The sequence below is a fragment of the Solea senegalensis genome, linkage group LG14, assembly GCF_019176455.1.
Source record: "Solea senegalensis isolate Sse05_10M linkage group LG14, IFAPA_SoseM_1, whole genome shotgun sequence".
NCBI classification, from domain to species: domain Eukaryota; kingdom Metazoa; phylum Chordata; class Actinopteri; order Pleuronectiformes; family Soleidae; genus Solea; species Solea senegalensis.
Window position 1 is genome coordinate 14,854,835 of NC_058034.1, and position 23,841 is coordinate 14,878,675.

Genomic DNA, 23,841 nt, shown 5'->3' on the forward strand with positions numbered 1-23,841 from the left:
CTAAAGGCAGCAACATCTACCGAGCTTTGATGACATTTCTTTTTGTGTATATCGTGTATTGCTTTGACACATTCATTCACAAGCAGGCCCGGGAAATGAACGCAGATGCAGTCCAGCATGGCTCTTTTGAGGTTTTTAATCACTTCTTTCTCTGTTTATTGTTGCTGTTGTCGCTGCAAGCCTGAGTTGATACAACACAATCCACACACACACACACACACAACTCTAAGATACAATATTTACAGATAAGGTTTATGTAGAGGAAGACCCTTTGATTGGTGAACAGTTTATAGTTAGTTTTTTTTAACTGGAAAAGAAACAGTCACAACCAGTCAGAAGTCAAATAAATGCAGAAAAAAAAGTCATTTACCGGGTTTGTTGTTATAATTTTTCCCCAAATCATCACTTCCTGTGTCAGTACTTTGACTGAGGCCTCATTTCTCAAACTTTAAAAGCCAGTGGTTCATCTGTATTTTATTCTTGACAGTTAACTATTGCAAAAGTTATTTGACCGTTCCAGATTTGCTTTACTCTTCGAATAAGTCGCTAAAATTAGTAACATTAGTAGCGTTTTCCCTCTTTATCCATAAGAGAATTCCTTTTTTATTCTTCACTGATCACTGATTTTACTACAAAATTTAAGATTGTTTCAAAGTGTTCATTTCAGTATTACAGATTTAAAACTGGTCCAGTGTCCAAACAGCACAGTGAGTTGCTTCTACAGCAATCTTTGGTGACGTGAAATGCAGAAATAAATGGCAGTCCTGTGTGAAGAAGCCAGGGGAACCATTTAAACAGTTTCTGAAGGAAGCAGGGTGATGCATGTCCAGAGTTTGTTTTGTTGTCAGAACCACGGCGACCTTAGAGCAGAACCTTTAACACCTGTATTGATTAAGAACAAGTGTGTGGTGGACACTCTGCAGTTGTCGGGTCTGTGAACAGTCAGCCACCACATGCTTTTTTTTTTTTCTCTCCATTTACTACACACAAACACACAAGAAGCCAATGGCACCCAGTGAAGCTGCTCTGTAATACTGATGACGTCCAGACTAGATAGATGACATCTAAAGTAAATGTGGGCGATACAGCGAAGCCCAAATAGATCTTAAAATCGTAACAGATGCAGTTGTTGATCAGAGTGGTTCTGGTTTTTAATTGAATTAATTTAGAAAGAAACTGCCATTGTTGTGGTGGATTTAATATTGAAATCACATCTGCACATCGTAGTAGCCCAATGGTCTTTCACATAAAGGATAAATACCATAAAATTGACCTGTTTGCATTCTCTCCCCCAAGCCCATTTCCACGTTTGTGAAAACATTACAATCCCTAAATGACAAATGTTAAAGGTAATTTTGATATTTGATCAAATTCTGCACTGCTAACATTTTCCCTGCCTCACATAAACACTGTAACATCACCATGAACACTGTTAGCAGGTGCAGCTGAACTGTGATTTTCAGATATATCCTCACACCACCATTTTTTATCATCCTAGTTACAATTGTATTGCTAAACCTAGATGACTTTGAGCTTTCAGACTCTAAGACTCGAGACACCTTACACCAGCTTCTCGACGCTTGGGCCTCAAATTACATCAATTGCAAAAAGCACCTTCCTCTAATATTTCATCAAAATCACGGCTGGGATATCACACGTGGTATATCGGTGACAACGGTGTTACTAACTTTCTGACCACTCATCCATCACACTGTTTCTTAGAGGGGATTTTGAATGTCTGACTTCTGACAACATCACTGGGAAGCAGCATGAGCTCAAACCAACAGGAAAATAACACACAACCCACACACATCTTCCAAACAACAGATACCTTTTTTTATATTTGATGCTATCCTCATTGAAGTTCATACCTTTTAAAATTCATTTCCAGAAATGCATACCTGTAGATACTATATATATTTATATATTGCACAACATTTAAATGTACATTTGAAATAAATATAATTAAATAAAACTTGTCTCTTCATTTTTCTTTTTTCTTTTCTTTTTTTACAATTTTAACCTAGCTATGTGTTGTTCGTATTTCTCCCCACCTGGTGTTTCATGTAAGAAAAGAATAAATGGGGCATCAAACTACAAAAAGGTTTGCTGAAGAATTGTAAAAAATAAAATAAAAAAAGGTCAAATGGAAAGATCAATAATAAAAAAAACACACACACACACAACTATAACACCGGCAGCATCTATGTGAAGATACCAGGTGAGTCAACAAAAAGAAACACCATGTATGCATTTGATTTCTATAGATTCTGTGGAATCTTAAAAGAAACAAAAACCCATCAGTAAGGAACAGTTTTCAGCTGAATCAAACCACCCACTTAACTCCCCTCTGACCTTTATGGTCACTAAAACCGAGACTGACATCTTCTCAAAACAGTTGACTGACATGAAACAAAGCACTGTAAACATTGGAAGGATTTAAATGGCACTCTGAGGACGGACGCCGTCAAATCCTTCTTGTAAAGCCACACCGAGGAACAGGCAGACAACAGGGCGGTGGAACGGGAAAACTTGAGGAAGAACACAGGTTGCAAAGAGTCTGAGACACTTAACTGGACTTGCTTTGGCATCAGATCATCACCTGCACTGATCAAAACAACAGACACATTTAAGCTCTTAATGCGGAGGAACCACAGGCAAACACATGTCACGCACCGGTCCACGAGAATCTCAGAGCATTTCAGACATTTTTCAACCCGATTCTCTTGACCATCATTCAATGATCCTTAACTGAGTTACAGAAAAGCAGGAAAGAAAGTGAAAATGGTTTGATGGAGTATAGATCTGGGGGCCTTAAGATCCAGCTGAAGAAGGAGGAGAAGAAGAAGAAGAAGAAGAAGAAGAAGAAGAGGAGGAAGAGAGGGTGAAGGAAAAAGGGTTTTGAGGGAGTAGTCAGCTTTAACATGCACAGTCCTGGTGTGGTGGAGCGGGCTGCTCTGTCAGTTGGGGCCCCTGTTTGGCCCCTGTGACAGCCGGATCCCCAGCGTCCAGGCTCTCGGACATCTTTTCACAGATGATGTCGACCAGGCGCTCGAAGGTCTGCTTCACGTTGACGTTGTCCTTGGCACTGGCCTCGAAAAACTCAAAGCCTGGAGGGGAAACGGCATACGAGGATCAGAGAGGTCTCGTTAGGATTCAGGACATGGTTCTTCATGGATCTCTGCAGTACAGGGACGGAGCTGTAGCAGAGCAAATCTAGTGAAATACAAATGTTTTTGGCCATGGTAGAAACATGTCTAGACAGGGATGTAAATATTTGTTGGACTGTCACCATCAGGCAGGGATTAGCAAGTACATGTGGTCGAGGGCCACTTGTTTGGGGCCTTGGGCAGGGGCCTTGTGAATAGAGGCCGTCATCTTGTGAATGTTTTGAAGCAGAGAATAACTTAGATGTCACTAATTCTTACACTCTAGGCCTTTAAAGCATATGCCTACAGAACTACCAAACATTATTTAAAAAAACAATGACTTTTGGAAGGTTTATATATCGTACAGTATTAAATAAACTACGTCTGTGTGTAAACTCACCGAGGTGTTCAGACAGCTGCCGGCCTCTGTCTGCGCTCACCATCCGCTCGTCCTCCATGTCACACTTGTTTCCCACCAGCAGCACCTGAGCGTTGTCCCACGAGTACGTCTTAATCTGAGTGGACCTGGAAAACAAACACGCAAGCCGTCAGAGAGGAAACGCGCATGCGTGTGCGCACAGGAGGAGATTGCGCTGATTCAACGAAAAAGTTGTAACAATGATCCTGAAACGTGAATTAAATCACACCAGGTGGAGTCAGACTGAATAAATGATGATCTCTACAATAAAGCACACGTGTAACAACCGCATCCTCTTCAACTCAGTAGAAGAAATTTAATTTAAGCATTTTTAATGTCACCGCTGATTCACTCCATCTTTCTGCTGACTGTCCTCCAGTTCTTGCAGGGGATCATCCAATGCACCAAAATTATACAGATTATACAAGAGCAGGCTTTTGGGTGCAGAGTGAGAACGAGCAGCAATGTTTTACCGATCACAAGCACAGACCGCAATACCCATAATGGATGTGGTCTACTCTCAGTCCTGAGGTTGAAGCCAACATGGAAGTGTCTTGACACAAAATGAGTTGGCAACAATATCATTTAACAGAGTGAGTCATCTCGCTTTCCACCCATCTCTGCTCAGGGAGACATAATTATGTGACGACAGACATCGATGCTGTAGAACCAGAAGTATGACTGGAGTACAACTGGACTGAAGTACAACTGGACATGGACGCAGGCCAAGCTCCAGTCACAGCACCTTCTGCTGGACAACTTGGTAATTACTTCAGATGTGTTTCTATGCTTATAATGTCAGGATTAGTCAATTAATTGCTTCAATAATTAATGACTAGTCGGCTAACAAAACAGTATAAGATAGTGACTCACTTCATATATAATGTCAGTAAACATTCTTCCAAGGGGTTTATGGTCTAAATTGCTTGTTTTAGCTTGGGTTTTTTGTCCATTTTGTAAAATTATGGGCACAATACTTAATACTTAATATTAATAAGTATTAATATAGGAAAGTGAAGTAACATGCATTTAAAGATACAGTTCACATAAGACAGAAGGTTCTGTGTCTGAGCCAAAGTCCCCTCAGAGGACAATAAGGTTAAAAGACAGTGATCCCTGCCACACTTGGTGCCCGTTGATCCATGATCCACAAAGTACTAGGTCGTCATTGGTCATTAATGCACCCCCAGTTACGCACCAGTCCTGGACAGCGTTGAAGGAATCCTCATTGGTGATGTCGTACATGAGGATGAAGCCCATGGCTCCTCGGTAGTACGCGGTGGTGATAGTGCGATAACGTTCCTGACCCGCTGTGTCCTGCAACAGATTGAGGAATACAAAAAAGTCTTCACATGTCATAACCATAACGCCACTGCACGCTCACCTTCGATAAATACAGTTGACGATAAACTTGTGCAGAAGTTAGTTTAGGTCAGGGTTTCTCAATAATGGTCCTGGGGACTCACTGCCCTGCATGTTTTTAGACGTTTCCCTGCTGGGAAACGTCTAAAACATACACATAAAATAGTCAATAATATGTGCATTAGTTACTCTTCTATTGAAGAGAGACTGTAAGGCTGAGAGCAGCTGACAGTTATGTTGATTCAGCGTAATGATTAAGTTTAACTATGCTATGAAAACAATACAGCCTGTGTAGCTGCTGGAGAGCCGCTGAACAATGCAGTGCAGTAATTGACAATAAATTGTGCCCCACATTTACAGTTTTGCTGCATCAGCAAAGGCATTTAGCCAATGTTGTAGAAATAGTGGCTTATATTGTGTTCGATTTAAGTAAAGTTTCAGATACATCAGCCAGTTTGACAAATGTCATCTATCAAGACTAGTTTCATGAATCCTTGCACTCTCTCTTATTCCTTGGACTCCTGTATACCTAATGTCTGTCCTGAATAAATAATTGTTTTCCAGACCAAAAGAAAAACAATAGTAAAATGATAGTGGAAAAATGAAACAAAGTTTAACAAAGGGTATACGGTGAGGTTCTGTTTCCAGGTCATACTCTACGGCTTCCCAATTTCAATAAAAACTTTGAGCTTTGCCAAAAGACTAGAGTGATCCTGTCTCGTTGTCTCACTCTTGCTCTGTCTCTTTGGCTCAAAAGCCCGGTGAGGTTGAATTTCAGCGTTAAACTCTAATGAATGCTCGGGGAATTAAAGCTCAGCACTTCTGATACCCAACACCCTGTATCTCTCCAGTGCAATTTCTATCCTTCTCTCTCTCTCTGTCACACACACACACACACACACACACACAGGTTTGTCCTCAGGTGAATGCACTGACTTCCGTCCACTTGGACAGCCTAAACAAAGCATTATCTCTACTACCAATAACAAATAACCACTTAATGACTAACCCTAACAACAATTTAAATCTTAGCCCTAACCTCAATCAGTTCCAGGAGCAAAAGTTTATAAAAGAAAATGTCCTAACAAAGTAAAACACACACATACACACACACACACCCACATACACACATACACACAAACACCTCTTAGACTTTATTTTTCTAACAATCAATGTGTCTATTCATTCAATCACACATGACTCAATTCACATCACTCAGGTCATGAGGACGTTGTATGACTAGAATCCTGTAGCGCTGACCTTTTCACTCTGTACACTGTTAATAATGTTCTGTGCGTCCACTTCTTAATGTTACATAATGAAAACAGCGAAGAATTGTGGATTGTGGATCTCTGAATGTACATTACTCAGCAGTAATAGTAATAGTTTGTTCTTGTTCAACCCCCCCGGGATTAAATGACTGTTTTAAGACCAGTCAGCACGTTCCTTGATAATAAAAAGAGGATCTTTAGCTGCAGCCCAACACCTAATTGTATAAATGCAGCATAACGACACAGAGGAAGTGACAGTGTACCACACACACAAACACACCGCTCTTTTCAAGTGTATACACTAGATTCTATACTGCGAAACACATGTCCATAGTGTGCACAGTGTCTGTTGACTTCAAAAGCCCATGACTCACACCGATTTCATTTTTACTGGAGTCTCAGCAGAGATGTTGAGAGATGAGGGGGATGGGGGATTTTTTTTTTTCTGTGTGTTTGTATGAAAAGTGTGTGTCTATATATATGTGTGTGTATGTGTGTGTGTGCACGGAGGGGAAGAGACATCTACTCTCATAGATGTGTAGTAATGGGGGAGGGGAGAGCAGCACACAGGGCAGTGGTTTGTCGTGATCTGATTGGTCGGTGTCATCTTCAGTAGACCAGAGGCAAGACCTGGCAAAGGCTGACAACAGAGCACACACACACACTCTCTCTCTCTGCTCACTACTACTGCAGAACATGCACAGGATTAGTAAAGATGTAAATGATTTAAAGGCACAGTGTGTAACATTCATTCAGTGGCTGAAATTGAAGATAATACCCAATCAATCCATGAGTACAAAAAACTCAGAATATCCTGACACTCCTTACCCAGATCTGTAGTTTGATCCTCTTGTCGTTCCTGTAGATGGTCTTCACCTTGAAGTCGATGCCCACTGTGCTGACAAACGCCGGTGTGAAGGAGTCGTCTGCGTAGCGGAACAAGAAGGAGGTTTTGCCCACGCTGCTGTTTCCGATGATGAGGATCTTGAACATATAATCAAAGTTTTGGTCTGAAGACTCCTTCTGCCCATAGGTTGCTGTTGCAGATGCCATCTATTGAGAAAAAACAAAATCTTAAATTAAATAATTGCAGACCTGGAATACATACTCAATCTCCTATTTCACTTCAGTAGAGGCAATTTCTCACTAGGAATTCACCCTCATTTGTTGTTTTTTGAGTGCTGAATTGCACATTGTACACCTCTGTATGTGCAACTGGTGCGTACGATCTGTGTGGAATCTAACACAAAATATCTGTTGGTCAAATGAAGTTTGACCAAGTTTGTTGAATGTTGTGTAAAAAAAAATGATATATTAATTGTACAAACAAAAAGAATCGAAGAGGAAATGCGTAATGTTTAAAATGTGAGACTGATATTGGCTTTTTTACCGATATTCGAAATGCCGATATCGTCCAACATTTAATTTCAAAACAAAACAAATTTTAGGTGACATCACATATCTCCGGGTTTTTATCTTTATCGGGTTTTCATTTCATTATTGTAATATATATTACAATAATAGGCTAATATCGCGCCGATATTTTAACCCCTTGGTGATAATGAATGGACCCTGACAGGACGTAAGGACACATGTAGTCCAAATTTAGGGCAGCCTGTGGCCAAGTGGAAAGGGAACTTGGCTTGTAAGTGGAAGGTCGCCGGTTCAAGAAAGGGCTGGGGTACCCCTGAGCAAGGTACCCAACCCCCATTGCTCCCCGGGCGCTACTCAGTGTGGCAGCCCACTGCTCCTAATTCTAGGATGGGTCAAAATGCAGAGAATAATTTCCCTAAGGGGATTAATAAAGTATCTAAAATTTAAAAAAGAAATTAACATATTCTCATAGCATTACTAGAAAATATAATCTGGTTTCCCACAAAACATTTTTGGTTGGAAATTGGTTGTGTATAAACACTGTATAAGCACTTTTGAATGAATGACCACCATGTTTTGTTTTCTTTAATTTAACTAAGAAAACCATTACAACAAAAACAGGAGAGGAACAAAAAGGTAACACATTTAATAACTTCCCCCAGTGGGATTAGTCAGTTTCTTCAATTTCTGTTGCTGCTTCTGGGTTTGTTTTTGAGTTGATTTGAGACATAAGGCGCTAAGTGAGACACAAATAAAGCTTGATTTTATTTGTGTGCACTATTGCTCTCCACAGGCCTGATAAATGTTGTTATTGGCAGAATCATATGCTCACAGCTCGGGTTACAAACGAGACAAGATCACTGACATAGTCTGACATCTACACCAACAATAACACCACCCAGAGGTAAGTATACGTGACTGTGGTAACTTAAGATTTAGTCACTTGCACACTCACTTACAACTATGGTAGGTGGTTTAATCTAGGGCTGGGAATCAGTATTGGTCCGATACTGGTCAAAATCACTGAATTGGATTCAGTAGACTCAGCACAAATGTGTTGTTCACAGCTTCATATGTTCATAAATGGTCTAAAATGACAGTATCGGACACAAAACTGGGGTATTGTCCCATCCCCTAGTTTAATCAGCCAGAACATGTATCTGTTTGCAACATTCGAGGGAAGAAGTGACCGTGACTGTTCTTGTGACCAAAGGTCATTCTGCCTTATATTCAGACCTGAGTCATGCTTTCAATATGTTTGTGTGAAAACTGAAGGGTCTTTCTGAAAGAAAACACTGCTGGAGAGGCATTCTTATTAATCTTGTACATTGTAGGCATGGTCCAAAAAGTATTAAAAAGTCATATATAGTATATTAACTAAATGTGATGGTAAAAAAAAACAACAACAACAACAAAATTCCGTCATACTGTGCCTAAGGTTTGCTTTTAAAGACTCATCAAAAACAGAGCGATCCCTGAGGCTGTGTTTTCAAACGAATGATGGTGGAAGGAAGAGAGATTTTAGAGCTGTAATCACAATACTGTCATTCTATAATATTTAACTTTGGGGTGATCACACTGTTGGAAACTCAAATTGTCCCAGAGCTCGTTCATTGTTGTGCACACGACGACTAAAACTCTCTTTTTTGCATTAACCAAAATGCTGTGACGGGCCACGGATGCTCACACTGAACAAAAACACCTCTAAACACATTTGTGCCCTCATAATTGTAATAAAATGATAAATCAACAACAATTCTGATCATCATGACCCCCTTCAAAGGTGAGCAATTTAAGGGCTTGCTCTGTCCAGTTATTGCACAGCATCATAGAAATCTCTCAGATTAGTTAATTAAATGTTTGAAAAATCTGAACTGAAGTGACGCGAGCGTAAACACAATACTTGGACTCCACGCACACACACACACCCACACACACGCACGGCTGCTTTATATTTAGACCTTTATCTCGACTGGACTGCAGTGGAATGCTGCAACTCTCAGGGAATGAGGCACAAACACCAACAAGTGCATCGTCCTCATCACGGCTGCAGCCTATCAGTTTACACGGAGGAACGGAGAGATGCTCGCTAAATAATAAACAAGCTGTGACTCTTCCTCTTCCTGTGACTTCAAACTAGCACTAACACCCAACAGAGTTAACTTAACTAGCTGCCACTGGGGTCTGATTTGTATGAATAAAAAACATGTATTTTTATTAGTGGGAGCTGATCGAGAGAACAACACTTTTTTAACATTTATATTTTACACATACGATCAATATTATTGAACAGTGTCACGTGGCAGGAACGTTTCTGAAAATCACTCAATGTTTAACCGACTACTGGAACTTGAGACTAAAAGAAGTAGGACATACTGTATTTATAAGCGTATCTATATTGTATGTCATGAGCTAGTCGACTGTATTTAGCACAAATCAAATAATGCTCTCCAGATCACACTTGATCAAAGCCAGAGGTTGGTGTTGGATTTCTATCAACGGGGAGCTTTATTAAAAATGGATCTTCTTCTGTTACTGATGCACCAAAGTGTCCGTTCAGCTGAGTCAGCTGCGTTTTTTCTGGTGCTTTTCTCCTAAATCTTTTCTTTATTTAATTTATGTCTCTATACTTCAGGAAAATCGATTGCCTAAAGCACCTAAAAAAAGTTAGCAGTGGCAGTGATTGAAAAAGGTTTAAAATAAGCAGGGTCGTGTTGGGAGTCTGTCTCTCGTCAAGCTTTTGTTGTCTTTATTCAGAAGAGGCTGTTCAGTGTCTCCTGTATGTGGTGAGATTACTGCAGCCTTCTACCTCTGTGTCTCACAGATTAGCAGAGCTGGCTTCACCTCCACTTGACACTCATTTCACACAGAACCTTACGGACTGAGGCCTCTGAGCTTAACCGTAAATGGACTAATTCTCATTACACACATGTATTCCAGCCTGCAGGATGCTACTGTTACGCTTTCATTTGCTGAGCCACAATTACTGTCGTTTCTTTTCATGTTCTGTTCTTCATGTTTCAAACTAAATCTCATCTGCACCTCTCCTCGTCTTCTTTGCTATTTTATTTTTCTTCACATAAAGTTCACTGTACATGTGTGTCTCTCACCCATGGTACTGAAAATGACTCAATGGAGCGAGCAGTGAGCTACAGTTTTGCTCTTTATCATCAATGAACCACCTGCTCATCTCATTTAAGGAAACTTGGGTGTGACCTGATTTACTAAGCACAAAGCATATCGTTAAAATCTCCATCTGGATTCAGTCTTTAGCCAGAGGGGAGTCTTTTTTTTTTTTCCCCTAATTTAATCATGACTAAGAGAGTTTCAGTGCTGGGCAGTGTCGTCATCACACTCATTTAAACCTGTCACCTAAAGAGGATTGACGACCTACAGAGACTGAATTGATCCACGGCTAAGTGGTGCTGCTTTGGCCAGCGAGTCAGGCACATTTAATCAGCTTCCTGCAGACTCACAGCTTAACTCCAGCTGATCCCAGATCACCCAAACACCTTCCTGCTTCAAGAGAAACCTGCTACAGTCAAGATGGACCATGACCACCTGAGGTGACATCAAAATATGAACTACTATACCCTAGTGCAAGGATGAAACTTTAAGATATTAACTGTTTATGGATTACGTATTGATTAGATTGTTGAAATTGAAATTGATTAATTCTGTTGTTTTCAATCTGTGATGTCAGCATTAATCTAGAGTCCTGAAAGAAGGATAAATGTCTCTGAAGCTTGAGTATTTCCACCATAATTTACCCACTTAAGTCTTTGTTATATACCAGTTCCTTCCAAACACTTATAAAATACTTACTATAGTGTTTAGCTCCACACCAAACACCAAATCAAGCAATTCTGTCCAGATTTGACTGTCTGTCAGAGAACAGACGGTATGCAACTGCATGACAGGGCTGCAACTAACGTTTATTTTCATATAGGATTAATCTGTCAGTTTATTTCTCAATTAATTGAATACTTGTTTGGGCCATAAAATGTCATAAGATGTTGAAAAATGTTGATGAGTGTTTACCAAACCTGGAAATGACGACGTTCTCAAATGTCTTGTTTTATTATTCAGTTTTAATGAGCTGGTTCACTGCCATTACTCGAATAATTGTTGCAGCCCTAATGAAGAGTATTAAGATGACGTGAAGAATATAAATCTTCAGATCTAACACTTTACTGTCCATCTGCTGTGAATTACGTTTGCACCCGTCGTCATGCAGCATTTGCCTGGTTCTACTGTCTGCCTCAGATACTCACATCAATACTTTGTAATCTCACCCTCGGTCTCAAATTGTCTGGACATTTATGAGTGTCGTTACTTCCCAGAGTGAAGGTCAAACAGATTTGAACCACCGCGGGAAGGAGATGAGAACTGCATATTTGCAACTGCAAGCAATGCTATCGTTTTTCCTCCTCTTATGTAGCTATTTATTTGTTTTAAATGCAGGACTTTAAAGCTGTAGTACATAACGCTTAAACATAATATATCTTCAGAACTTACTGAATTACTGCAGAAACTAAATATTCCTCTCTCCAGTCAAGTGACGGCTGATAATCACCCGACTTATTCATCACTCACCAAAAAATAAAATGATATCTGCTCAGTGGCAAAGCAGTTTAGCTGCTTCCAAGTTTCCTGAGGTGGCACCCCACCCCCACCCCTTTTTTTTGCTCCAATGACGTGTCTCCTGTTCAGGGAGGCTATGGGATGCAGATGAGCAGAGGAAAAGCTAAAAATATCTCTTCTATCTCATCTTGCTTTTTTTTCAGAGCAGGAAGACGGGAGGTGTTTTTGGTCGAGTCTACAGGGGAATCCAGTTTGTCTGTCTGTTGCTTTCATTCAGAAACAGATTCTTGTAAATGGTAATGACTCACAATAATATTATGCATTTCCCACACACTGAATTTGAAGTTCAAGTCAGCTGATGATAACTTACATATACGTGTGTTGCATGCATTAAGCATTTCATGCACTTTTTTCATAGAGATGTGATTTTTAAGCTTGTGTGTAAGAAACACAAGAAAGACTTAGATAAGTATTTCACTGTCTGAAGCCGTTGCAGTTTTTTTTGTTTAAGATTGACGTTCACAGACGAGTTTGTTCATTTACAAAACGCGCAAATCGCCAAGATGGACGGCAGATTCAAGATGGCCGATTGCTATTGAGGTGGTCCTAAGAAACTTTTTTGATTGTCTTGGCCTTGTCATGGCCAAGAAAGCAGGTGGGGTTTAGTTTTTAGTTGTTGTCTTGTGTCAATGTTGTCTTGTGGTTCCTGTTTTATTTTGAAATTTCTCTCTCCTCTCGTTTCAGGTATCTTGCCCCTTCCCCTTGTGTTTTCCTGCCAGTCTGATTGCCCCATTGTTTCCACCTGTTCCCCATTAACCTGTGTATATATGGTCTGCTTTCCCTTTGTCTGTTGGCAGTATGTCTTGTCTTGTGAACCAGAGAACCAGCGTAACTCCCGTGCCTTTGTCTTGTCAGGAATGATCAGTATTTGCTCCATGCTGTCTCGTCAGGTTTTTGTACTTTTTTCGCTACTTTTTCAAGCCCTTGTTTTTTCTAGCAGTTTTTCCCTTGAAAGAGTGTTTTTTGTTCCTTAGCTTTTCTTTGAAAGAGTGATTTTGTTTGTTAGCTTTAGCTGTTTTTTTTTGTTTGTTTTCCCCTCTTAGGAGTGTTTTTTTTGATTTTGAAAATAAAGGTTTGTTTATTTTTTCACTTCGTCTCCCGAGTTGTGGAATTGGGTCAATGTCCTTGTCCCTGTGCCACTTAGTTTTTCTCTTAGTGCTACCAGGTTTCACCTTTGGGGGGGACTACTGAGCTATTTTGCATTCATTTTTACATACTACCCTTATTTTATAAAATTTTTCGCCATTTCGCAACATCATTAGTGCCTCAAAAATGCGATCCTTTTAGAATGTTTGTGATCGTGGCTCCAGCAGCTCCTCACATGTAACATGGACGTCCACGTGTTCCTCCATGAGAAACAGCAGATGCGTCACTCTTGCCTTCAGGACTGACTTGCCGTGACTTCACTGTCAGCAGAGGACAAGCACATTCATCCTGCAGACTGTGAGCTACTGTTCACACTCTCTTTTAAATACAATGAAACATCTACACAAGAATGGAGGGAAGAGATAATGAGAGAATGTGCTGGGCACAGACGGATCAAAGAATCACTCTGATACCATGAAGTTGGATTGTTTATATAGTGTTTGTCCCTCTGTGTTTTTTGTGTCTATTTGTGATTGTGTCTTATAACTCACCATTGTGAGATGTCAACAATAAATATTGTGTGTGTTATTTTTAAGGATGGGAATTGGTATCGGTATCAGTATCTGTAACTGATACAATCCCAAAATCCTATGTATCACTTGCTTCGCTATGCACAGTGTGAAAATGTCAATAAAAATCAGGGAAAGCATTTTAGCTTACTCGTGTTTGGGTTTGTCCATTTCTTCTTTTTGGGAGAACAATATTAGTTAGTTGGAGAATTATGTCTGTGTTGTTAACAGCTTCATACGTTCATAAATGTTCTAAAATGACCGTATCAGAATAATATCGGTATTGGTACCGGACATAAATCAAATTTTTTGTTGTTTAACACATAATTTCCCCACACACATAATATATGTAGGCATCATTGAGCAAGATTATCTTGACCAAACCACATGAACACAACAGTCCTCTCCTCCATGTGGCTGTGTTCCACTTTAATGATAATCCTAATATCATAAAAAAAATGTGTAATGGTAAATGGACGGTATTCAGTGGTGATCAAAGTCTATATACTCTAAATATTTCTTTATTATTTAACAATAATAATAATAACAATAATGATGATGATGATAATAATAATAATAATAATAATGATATTCGGCTGCTCGTGAAAATAGAAAATAGCCATTGAATGACATATCATATATGAATCAAGAGAAAGATGTTTAAATGATATCTAACGGGTCCTGACCCAGGACCATGTATTTATTTGTTTATTTATTCATATATATTTTATTTTAGACATCGGATGGTGCGATAACGCCTTTTCCTGCAGGACAGGCCCTGAGTCACCAAACCAGCAGCAGCCTGCACATCCACATCCACACACACACACACACACACACACACACATACACACACACACACACGACAAAACAAGCTATTTCATACATCTGTGTAGATGTCATGCATAGTTTTCACCATAAGGCAAAATGCCAGAGGCTCTTTCTACTGAAATCCCTCACTTGATATTTTAATACTAAATAAACCAGCGATGGATACAAGATACAACATGCTACAGTTTCATATAAATGTATGCTATCTATATATATGTTTGTGTGTGTACACATACAATAATTTAACAATGCAATAGATTAATAAAATCCGACGAAAATCCCTACCTTTACAAATTTCTATCCGGCTGCTGTCCACTGCGTCCACCACCCGCAGAAACACCACCACAAACAAGTCAGAAAGGTTGTGCATCACAATATCCGGATAAGGATTTCAAAATAAAATCATCATTACGAACCGTTACCAAGTGTGTGTGTGTTATTTTTTTTTCTTTCTAAAATAGTGTTTTATCAAACCTGGAGGACCAATGGTCTCCTGGTCTTGGACATCACATGTCAACCGCTTGTGATGTGTCAAATCTGGGACCGGTAGTGGTCTCAATGCGTTTTATTTTGAAATTGTCAGTGCCTCTCTGTAACTCTGCTATCTTTACGCAGGCAGAAATACGGGTCTACTGTGAATGACCGGTGAGCGGGGCTTCGGCACTGCGTGAAAGATTGACACTTCGTCTGACGAATCCGAGGACCCGTCATTACAAAAGTCCAGAAACGTCCCACCGCTAATTCTCAACCTGTCATTAATTGTTGATGACCGCTGCCGGAGAGACTGAATTATTGATAAGGAAGTCGTCAGTAACCACTGCTGCCACTTTTTAAACAACAGACCTTATCTTTATGTTTGCAAAAATATAACTGCATAAACATGTAAATACTACACTCCCATTCTGGTTTTCAATTACGTATCTACATTTTTGCTCAGTATTTTGGTCACATTTAATGTCTATTATAGATAGGTCATCATGTCACGTCCGGCATTTTCCCCAGTAGCGAGAGACTCAAATAGTAGGCTACCTGGCACAATCTGGCAACCCAGACGTTATTATTTATTTTTAAAGCGTCATGTACAAAGACAGCCATTACAACATTAAAAAAGAAGACAGAAAATAAAATACACCTATAGTACAGTACAGTACAGCCTTTGAAGTCACTGTGTGTGAACGTTGTTCCTCCGCGCCACCAGATGTCACACAAACGTTTGTTATACTCTGTTAATCTGGTCTGTCTTGGTTAAAGTCGGCTTCACCTTCGGTTTTTTTCCTCGTGTAAACTGTGGTCAATGGTAACGTAAATTTAAGAATACGGGTTATATATTTTCACAGATTGAGGTTAAATCCATGTTGTGATCTGGGTTAAGGGCCGCATAACGTCGAGCTAGTGTTTGGGATAAGGTTAGGCTCCGCCACAGCCGGGGAGGAAACGGTCGTCGGTTGTGAAACGGACTTCGGCTCTCACAACAGACGCTCAGACATCGACGCTTACTCGTGAGGTTTACCGGTCAGTCATTTCCATGTGACTTTCATATTAAATCTTTTCGAAACGGGTTCTTAATTTTGTATGTAGAATTCGATGTCAACAATTGAATTGTGTGTCATGGAAAGAAATGTACATGTCACTGATGTCCCCGGCTTCACAGTAAGAGCAGCGGAGCTGTTGATACTGGTTTTAACTATCCTGAAAGCTAACATGTGGCTAACGTGATTAGATGATGAAACAGTCTAGTGAACATTTTAAACCGGGATTACTCTGTGACTGTGAATTGACACAAAAACATAATTCTACCACACACTAATTACAGTACGCCTATGTTTTATGTTCGTGTGGTTTTCAGATTGTTTAAACATTAACTCTTAACACTGTATAACTTTTATTGGCTTTTGTTTTTGATTAATCAGTAATGAATATGGTCGGTAGTTAAAACCTGTCTTGTGTTTTTATTTCAAATACTTGGAAGAAAATGATCGATATGATTGTGTATTCTTCTATAAAGATGCATAGGAAAAGCTAAATGCACACATGTATCTACAGTGTATGGACCCATTGACCTTCAGCAAATATTAATTTGCATTCCATGATTTAACATTTGATGAAGTCTGCGTAGTTCCTGTTTGCTGATGTTAGAGCTTAATTAAATGGGTTTAAGATGTCACTTTATACTTCTGGGATGTTTGATGAATAGATTTGTAAAGGATTGACCAGATAACTCCGGCAGAATAACTGGCAGAATAATCACTCACTATAAGACACTTGTGTGTAGCCAGACAGCTGAACAATCATTCATCAAGTTTTATTTTACTGTCATTGATCAGATGTAGTTTTCTCCCTAAACAAGATCATTTATATTTCTTTGGAATGACGAGAAAGAAGCCAAACTGCATATCATTACACACAGTACAGGTAGACTGTGTGTAATGACAATAAAGTTGAATCTAATCTCATCTAATGTCTGTAGCACAAGACACGGCTGCCTTGTTTTGAAAATAAGTTTTCACACAGAAAGTGATGGAGAGCCTTTTCTTTTTTCCTTTCGTAGATGATCATACTCTCTGTGCTCTCCAAACACCATGCTTCCCCAGGCCAGTAAAGAGTTTTTGGTCAGGGTACGGTTCTTTTGGCGACCGTTTTTTCAGGGTCGGTACCTGCTGCTCACCAATACTGTGAGTGCAGGGGGCATGCTGGCGGTTGGAGACTGTCTGCAGCAGAGCCGGGAGATCAGTAAAGACTCCAGCAGAGTACGAGACTGGAAGAGGACAGGTGATATTTATGTGTGACATGTGAGGTGTTGGGACTTGTGTGTGCGAGTGGTCTGTATTTTATTGTGTCTTTGAGTGATTCTGTGTATAATGTTTTTAAGCCACTGTCTCTTTTTTCTGCAATTATTAGCCTTATAGACCTTTTATTCATTGATGGCTTTAATTGTCTTTTTTAAACTTGTTATTTATACTGTAGAGAGCCAAAGAAACTAGGGCTGAGTTGATGCAGTGCTTATTATCGGTCCGGAATTGGTCAAAATCACTGGATCGGATATTGGACAGATAAACATCTGATACGATCCAAAAAAATCCTGTACATCGCAGACTGTAAAATTCAGCAACAGCATTTTTGCTGAGTCATGTTGTGGGCTGTTTATTTCTTCTTTTAAAGGGAGAACAATATTTGTTTCACAGTTGGAAAAGTCTTTGAAATTACGTGAAATGACTCAGCACAAATGTGTTGTTAACAGCTTCATAGTTAAATAAAAATTATTGTATCAGACACAAAAAAGTGGTATTTTGCCAACCCTATGACTTGTGAAATTCCTTCATGGGCTTCATTAAAGGCACCCTAGAGAAGGGGTGTGACAAGTGTTAAGTGATGTGCATTTGGCCACGAGAGTGCTCCCAAATCTGTCATTCTGTCAAAACGGTAGTTTTGAGAAGATGTTTTTAATGACTGATTATTGTCTTTAACTATTTAACACATTCTCTTTTCCTCGCCGGAAGGTTCCATGTTTTTGGTAGGCTGCTCAATGGGCCCTCTAATGCACTACTGGTACTCTTGGTTGGACAGAGCCTTCGTGGGCAAAGCCATGCGCACGATCGGCAAGAAGGTTCTGGTGGACCAAGTGGTGGCGTCACCAGTAATTGGGATGTGGTTTTTTTTAGGTGAGGAAAAACTTTAAAGAGTTTATTGGCGCTAAGCAGAACGGTGTCTTTTCAGCCATTAGTGCACATAAATGTAAGCAGTCAAAGGTTGTTCGTGGAGATGTGGGTGGAGTGAAACGATAGACTGCCTCTGTCAGTATCAGAGGTGAAGTTCAAAGTTTGCCTCCCATAAACTGAATTTGACTGAGGGTTTGTTTTTGATCAGTAATCAAGTTTATTTTCATGTAGCTCTGACGCATATCTGACTGTTTACTTGTGCTCACTGCAGGTATGAACCTCACAGAAGGTCACACGTTATCCGAAGGATGGGAGGAGTTCAAAGGGAAGTTCTGGGAATTTTATAAGGCAAGTAATCGTGTCGGTGTCAGAGCTGCAGATCAGTGCACATGTATTCATCTTACTGTTCTATCATCACATCACCTTTTTGAAGAAAAACTCCTAGGCACTCCCTTTTTAAACTATTAAAATTATTTTAATGTAGTGGCATGGTCATGTTTTAAAACAAACACTTGTATAGTTCAATTGAACTTTATTATTCTCGCAATTGCTATGAAGTTTAGGTCATTCTCAGGCTAATTAAAGTGTCTTAACTTGGATAACACTTGACTTCATTTCTCCCAACTGTTGTGACATTTATCCACATGTTGTTTTTTTGGTGACCTTACATAAATTGATATAGATTGTAGAGCTGCAACTAACGATTATTTTCATAATCGATTAGTCTGATCTCGATTAATCATTTGGTCCATAAAATATCAGAAAACTTAAAAAAATGTTGACCGGTGTTCATCAAACCTGGATGATGTTCTGTCCACTGTTTTGTTATCCGGAGCAAAGAAATGAAGAAAATACTTCAAACCAATTAATCAATTATCAAAATAGTTGTCAATTAATTCAGTAATCCATTTAATAACCAACTCATCGATTAGTTGTTTCAGCTCTAATAGATTAGTTTTAATAATCATACAAAACTTAATATTCTGGGACCTGAGTTTTCTTACATACTTAAATATTTGAGAGAATAATTTGCTGGTAATTCTTTATTAATTTGAAAAAGCCAAAACCTTTAGGTTACTTTTACACTGACTGATGGAGAAAATACAACTACATTTACTACATTTGCTACTGTGATCTGGAAAGCAGGCCTCTTTTGTTTCCTCACAGTTTCAGTCGTGCTTGTGCTGTGCAATGTTTCACAGTTTCTCTAAACAAATCAATTTCTTTGTGCTGAGTAATCTGAGTTTGCAATGCTGCTGTGTTCTGTTCTTAATGAACAGATGGACTGGTGTGTTTGGCCCGCCGCCCAGCTGATCAACTTCTACTTCCTCTCGCCCAAATTCCGTGTCCTATACATCAACGTCATCACTTTAGGGTGGGATACGTACATCTCCTACCTCAAACACAGAGTAAGTCAAACACACGGTGATTTAAAAGAATATTCTGCTCATTGTGTCTCCAAGTGTTTCATATTTGGGTCTGTGTGTGTGTATGCATGCGCTTATTCTTTATGTGTGATTTTAATTTGCTCACTAGTTTAGGATTAAAAAAAAACACATGTGTTAACTGTTTTCTGTTGTGCCACCAGGACGATCAACCACAAAGTCACCTGATGTCGGACAACAGTGCTGTGCACGTTCAGCAGGAAGTGCCCAAACCTCTGAAGGAGAAAACTTAAAGACGGATTTCCTGCTCAGCTTGAGGGATCGCACAGCTAAGGCAAAAGAACATTGAGCTGTTTTTTAATCCGCTACAATTCATTTATCGACTTTGCAGAATGCCGTGAGGCTATCACGTGCACAGAAGTTTGTGTTATTCTGATGATTTTTTTCTCTGACACACCACTCCTTTCCTTTGTATCAGCAGAGTTTTTAATGCGTCGAATGTCTAGTTTGTCCAGTCAGGGATGAAAAACTGTTTCACTGCCCTAAAGCACTACATGTGAATCCACATTTGCTAGTGTTGAGATTGTTGCAGTGTGAAGTTCAGAATGCCAGCAGTCCAGTTTTGAAGTTCATTTCAAAAACGTCTCCACTATATCATCTTATTTTGTTTTTTCTACACAAAACCTTGAAGTGCCAGAAGTCTGAGTGTATCTTCTCTCAGACATGGAACAAATATTATTGAAGTGAAACAGCAAGGGACTTGAAATTTAACATGATATGCTGTACTCAATTTTTTATGTATATATATATAAATCCAGTGTATGGAATGATAGAGAAAGCATTTAGATGGTGTCAACATGAAAGTGGAAGCTTGTGAATCACTGTATACACTCACTTATCACTTTATTAGGAACACCCTACAAACAATGAGGAGGTTCTCCCTCACAATGGCGTCAGATCCTCCCGACATGCATTTAAAGACTCTGGTCTGAAGAGTCTGGTGACTGAAGTTTGTGAAACCACATTTATTAGACCAGACTGCTTTTTTCAGCCGCCTTCTGTCCAGTTTTAGTGAGTCCACACTCCAGAGTGTCAGATGTCTGCGCTGGTTGTACTGATGTGGAACCTGACATGCTCTCCTGTTGTTGCTCGTCTGACTCCAGTTAAACGCCACAGATCAGATGTATGAAATCAGTGTTGTTAACGTATGATTTTGGTTGAGTTGACCTGGAACAGGAGTTGGATATTGCTTCAAGTTGCATTGTGTAGGATTTGGCTACATCTACTGGTGATGTTGTTTGTTGCAGCTGAATTTCTCTGGCTACCAAGCGTGAAGGAGAAGTTATTAAAACTCAATCTTCCGTTTGTCCATTGAACACACGGTGATCCAACATGACAGCCTCTGTTGAGAAAACAGAGAGGCTTATTCTGTGATAATCACAAACAAACAAAATATCATTATAATTTAACTCCGACACTAGAACGTTAAGGGGTAAAATAAGACTGGACCAACATAAAACTTGCACAGCATTGTACAATATACTACTGTATAATAAGCTTTAAGTTTGTTTAATGATGTTTAAGGGGAATGTATGTTCTACTGTACTTTTCCACACCTTTGACTAGTTAGCCAGATGGCTAATGACACTGTGGTGAAAGTTGACTGTGTTTTTCTTGGTACATTTACCTATAAACATTTTTACAAGAGCAAATCTGTTCAAAATGCTTTAGTTACGACTGAATGGGTTAAATTAACCCAGTGTGAGGGATTTCTATAGTGTCCAGTTACAAGCTTGTTGTTTGCTTACACGTTTCTCTTGTTTGTTGAATTTAGAACATTATCTCTGTCTTCCAGTTCCTCACCCGGGGTGAGTTTATGTTCTAAAGCCATGGTTCTCAAACAGTTGTATGTTACGCAAGCTTCCTCTGCTGGTGCTTGGAGGAAAATCAGAAGTATTGTTCTACTGTTATATAACAAGCTGTGGCATTTTGATCAGAGTGGGTAGAAAATGAAATGAAACGAAATGAGTCACCTGATCTCTCGCTCCATCTTAATCTAATTTCACTACACCAGTGTGTGAAGTGTACTTGAGGAAGAGGATCTTATGGGGAATAAATCTGCCTCCTGTGAAAAGTGTGTAGCTGACTTTGCTCAACCTATTTATATCCACTGTAATTTGACGTTGGTTAATAATGGTGTTACTTTGAGAGCTCAATATTTTGTCAAGTTTGGAAACCATCGTGCTAAAGGATACCTGTGCAAACACTGACAATAGAGTTGATATTTGCAGAAGGAGCTGTTGACTGGCGTCTTGTGTACTGGGTAGCAGTTGCTATTTTGAATTTATTTATTTTTGGTGTGACACATTTCTACATTCCATACCCTCATTCTGAGAAAGTTAGGGGAAGGGGCAGCTAGAAGCAATGACAATGCTTCAGGTCAAAACTGAGGACGAGCGATATTAACCTGAACGTGTCCTGAAACATCAACACAGTTTTAACTTCAGCCGCACAAAGTTAACAGCAGTGGCTTCACTTGGTGTATTGTTTTTTGTGTTTATTTGTTTGTTATTGGCTTGTGTGAAAATCCAGTTTTCTGCTTTGAAAGCTGCTCCCAACAGCTGTCAACACATGTCAAACACAGAGGAAGTGACAGTGGGAACTGTCTGACCTAGAAAGAACCTACTGTCTATAACTACACTGCAGGAATAGACACCCAAATGCTTCAGAAAATCTATTGAAACCAGGTTTTTCCTCTTTTAGGGACCAATAATATTTTCTACCCATCCTGTAGTTTTCACCAGGAAAACCCATTTTTGAAAGTCTTTAGTAAACAATGCACTGTGTGCACATAAAGTGGTTGCAGACTGTTTTTCTTATTTTTCAAACCATTCAGAGTCAACTCCAGAGACTCTTTCAGAAACACTTTGGGTACCGACAATCATGTCGTATCAAATCCGGTCACATCACAGTGTCTACACATTTATTTCACATGAATAATGAATAAGCAGGTGTGTTCCTGATAAAGTGCTAGGTGAATGTGTATTATTTGACCGTGTTGACATCATCTTTGATGCTGCTGCTGTTTTTATTTGCAGGGAAATCTGAGCCACCAGTGTCATTAACATACTATTCTATAAATATAGAATCAGTGGTTTGGGTTTTTTTTACCGATTATTAATACAAAACAAATTTAAGAGAAATTCTATTTTCTGTATGTGATGATTTTCTTGGGGTACCTTATTATTATTATTATTATTATTATTATTATGTTCTTACTAATAAAAAAAAAAAAAAAGACTTGATTGGGACATTTTGAAAGATTAAAAACATTTTTTTTTTTGTGAAACCACCAAAGAGCAGCGTTTTAATTTTAATTTATTGTCCAACATACTGTACGTTAGGTGCCAGATTGTTAATGTGTGTATAAAATACAGTCATTTATTAAATAGATAATAATATGCTTAAATTGAATAAAACTAATTCAACCGAATGTCCAGTATGTGATTTTTAATTGCTCCTAATTTAGAATAATTTTCATTTTATATTTACACTTGAACAAGAAGACCATAGTATACCCTCAGTCCAGTCTGGGTTTAAGCGGCCTAAGCTAGATTATACCCCGGATATATTCTAGCGTAAAAAGGATTTGATTGTATTTACACAAGAATGACTTAACTGTTAAGCATTTCATTGGGGTTTCAGCTGTGTCATGTAAGTTAAGTGAGAAAGCACCACATCAATATCACCCTAAGAGAATGTGAAATGTCAAAGGTTTGGTAGAAAGAGATGTTTCTCTTCTGGAGCAGACATGTCTAAAGTCCGGCCCACGGGACAATCACTGCTCTCAGTCAGATTTTGTACGACCCCCAGCTTTGGTTTTTTATGAATGAATGAATATCTTCATTTCGGTTACATTCATATAAAATGTAAACATAAAGCGAGATCATTTAACACAATTATGCCAATAACCGGAAAATGAATGAATAGGCTAATATTTCCTCCTCATAGTTTAAAGATTGTTTGAATGCAAACAGAGTTGTATTCACAAATTTTAATTTGCAGATATACAGCTTTATGTATTTATTGTTCTAAT

The 23,841-nt window shown here is 39.1% G+C and overlaps 2 protein-coding genes across 4 annotated transcripts; one reads left to right on the forward strand and one right to left on the reverse strand.

Annotated features, from left to right (window-relative positions):
* Positions 1–1,814: 1,814 nt before the first annotated feature.
* rab3ab (RAB3A, member RAS oncogene family, b) lies at positions 1,815–15,052 on the reverse strand. Its single transcript, XM_044044238.1, has 5 exons — positions 14,990–15,052; positions 7,029–7,253; positions 4,766–4,884; positions 3,550–3,674; positions 1,815–3,110 (listed from the first exon to the last, which is right to left on the reverse strand). Exons 2-5 carry the CDS (start codon positions 7,251–7,253, stop codon positions 2,920–2,922), a joined length of 660 nt encoding a protein of 219 aa, XP_043900173.1. The 5' UTR covers positions 14,990–15,052; the 3' UTR covers positions 1,815–2,919.
* Positions 15,053–15,925: 873 nt separating this feature from the next.
* On the forward strand, positions 15,926–23,029 carry mpv17l2 (MPV17 mitochondrial inner membrane protein like 2). 3 transcript variants are annotated; one of them, XM_044044877.1, is made up of 6 exons: positions 15,926–16,216; positions 17,253–17,473; positions 18,202–18,363; positions 18,632–18,708; positions 19,641–19,769; positions 19,949–23,029. In XM_044044877.1, the coding sequence occupies exons 2-6, from the start codon at positions 17,284–17,286 to the stop codon at positions 20,036–20,038; spliced, it is 648 nt and encodes a 215-aa protein (XP_043900812.1). In that variant the 5' UTR covers positions 15,926–16,216; positions 17,253–17,283; the 3' UTR covers positions 20,039–23,029. The 3 variants fall into 3 exon arrangements, with proteins under 3 accessions (XP_043900812.1, XP_043900815.1, XP_043900813.1); XM_044044880.1 differs by having other exon boundaries at positions 15,937–16,001; XM_044044878.1 differs by lacking the exon at positions 15,926–16,216 and adding an exon at positions 16,223–16,354.
* The last annotated feature ends 812 nt before the right edge of the window (positions 23,030–23,841 follow it).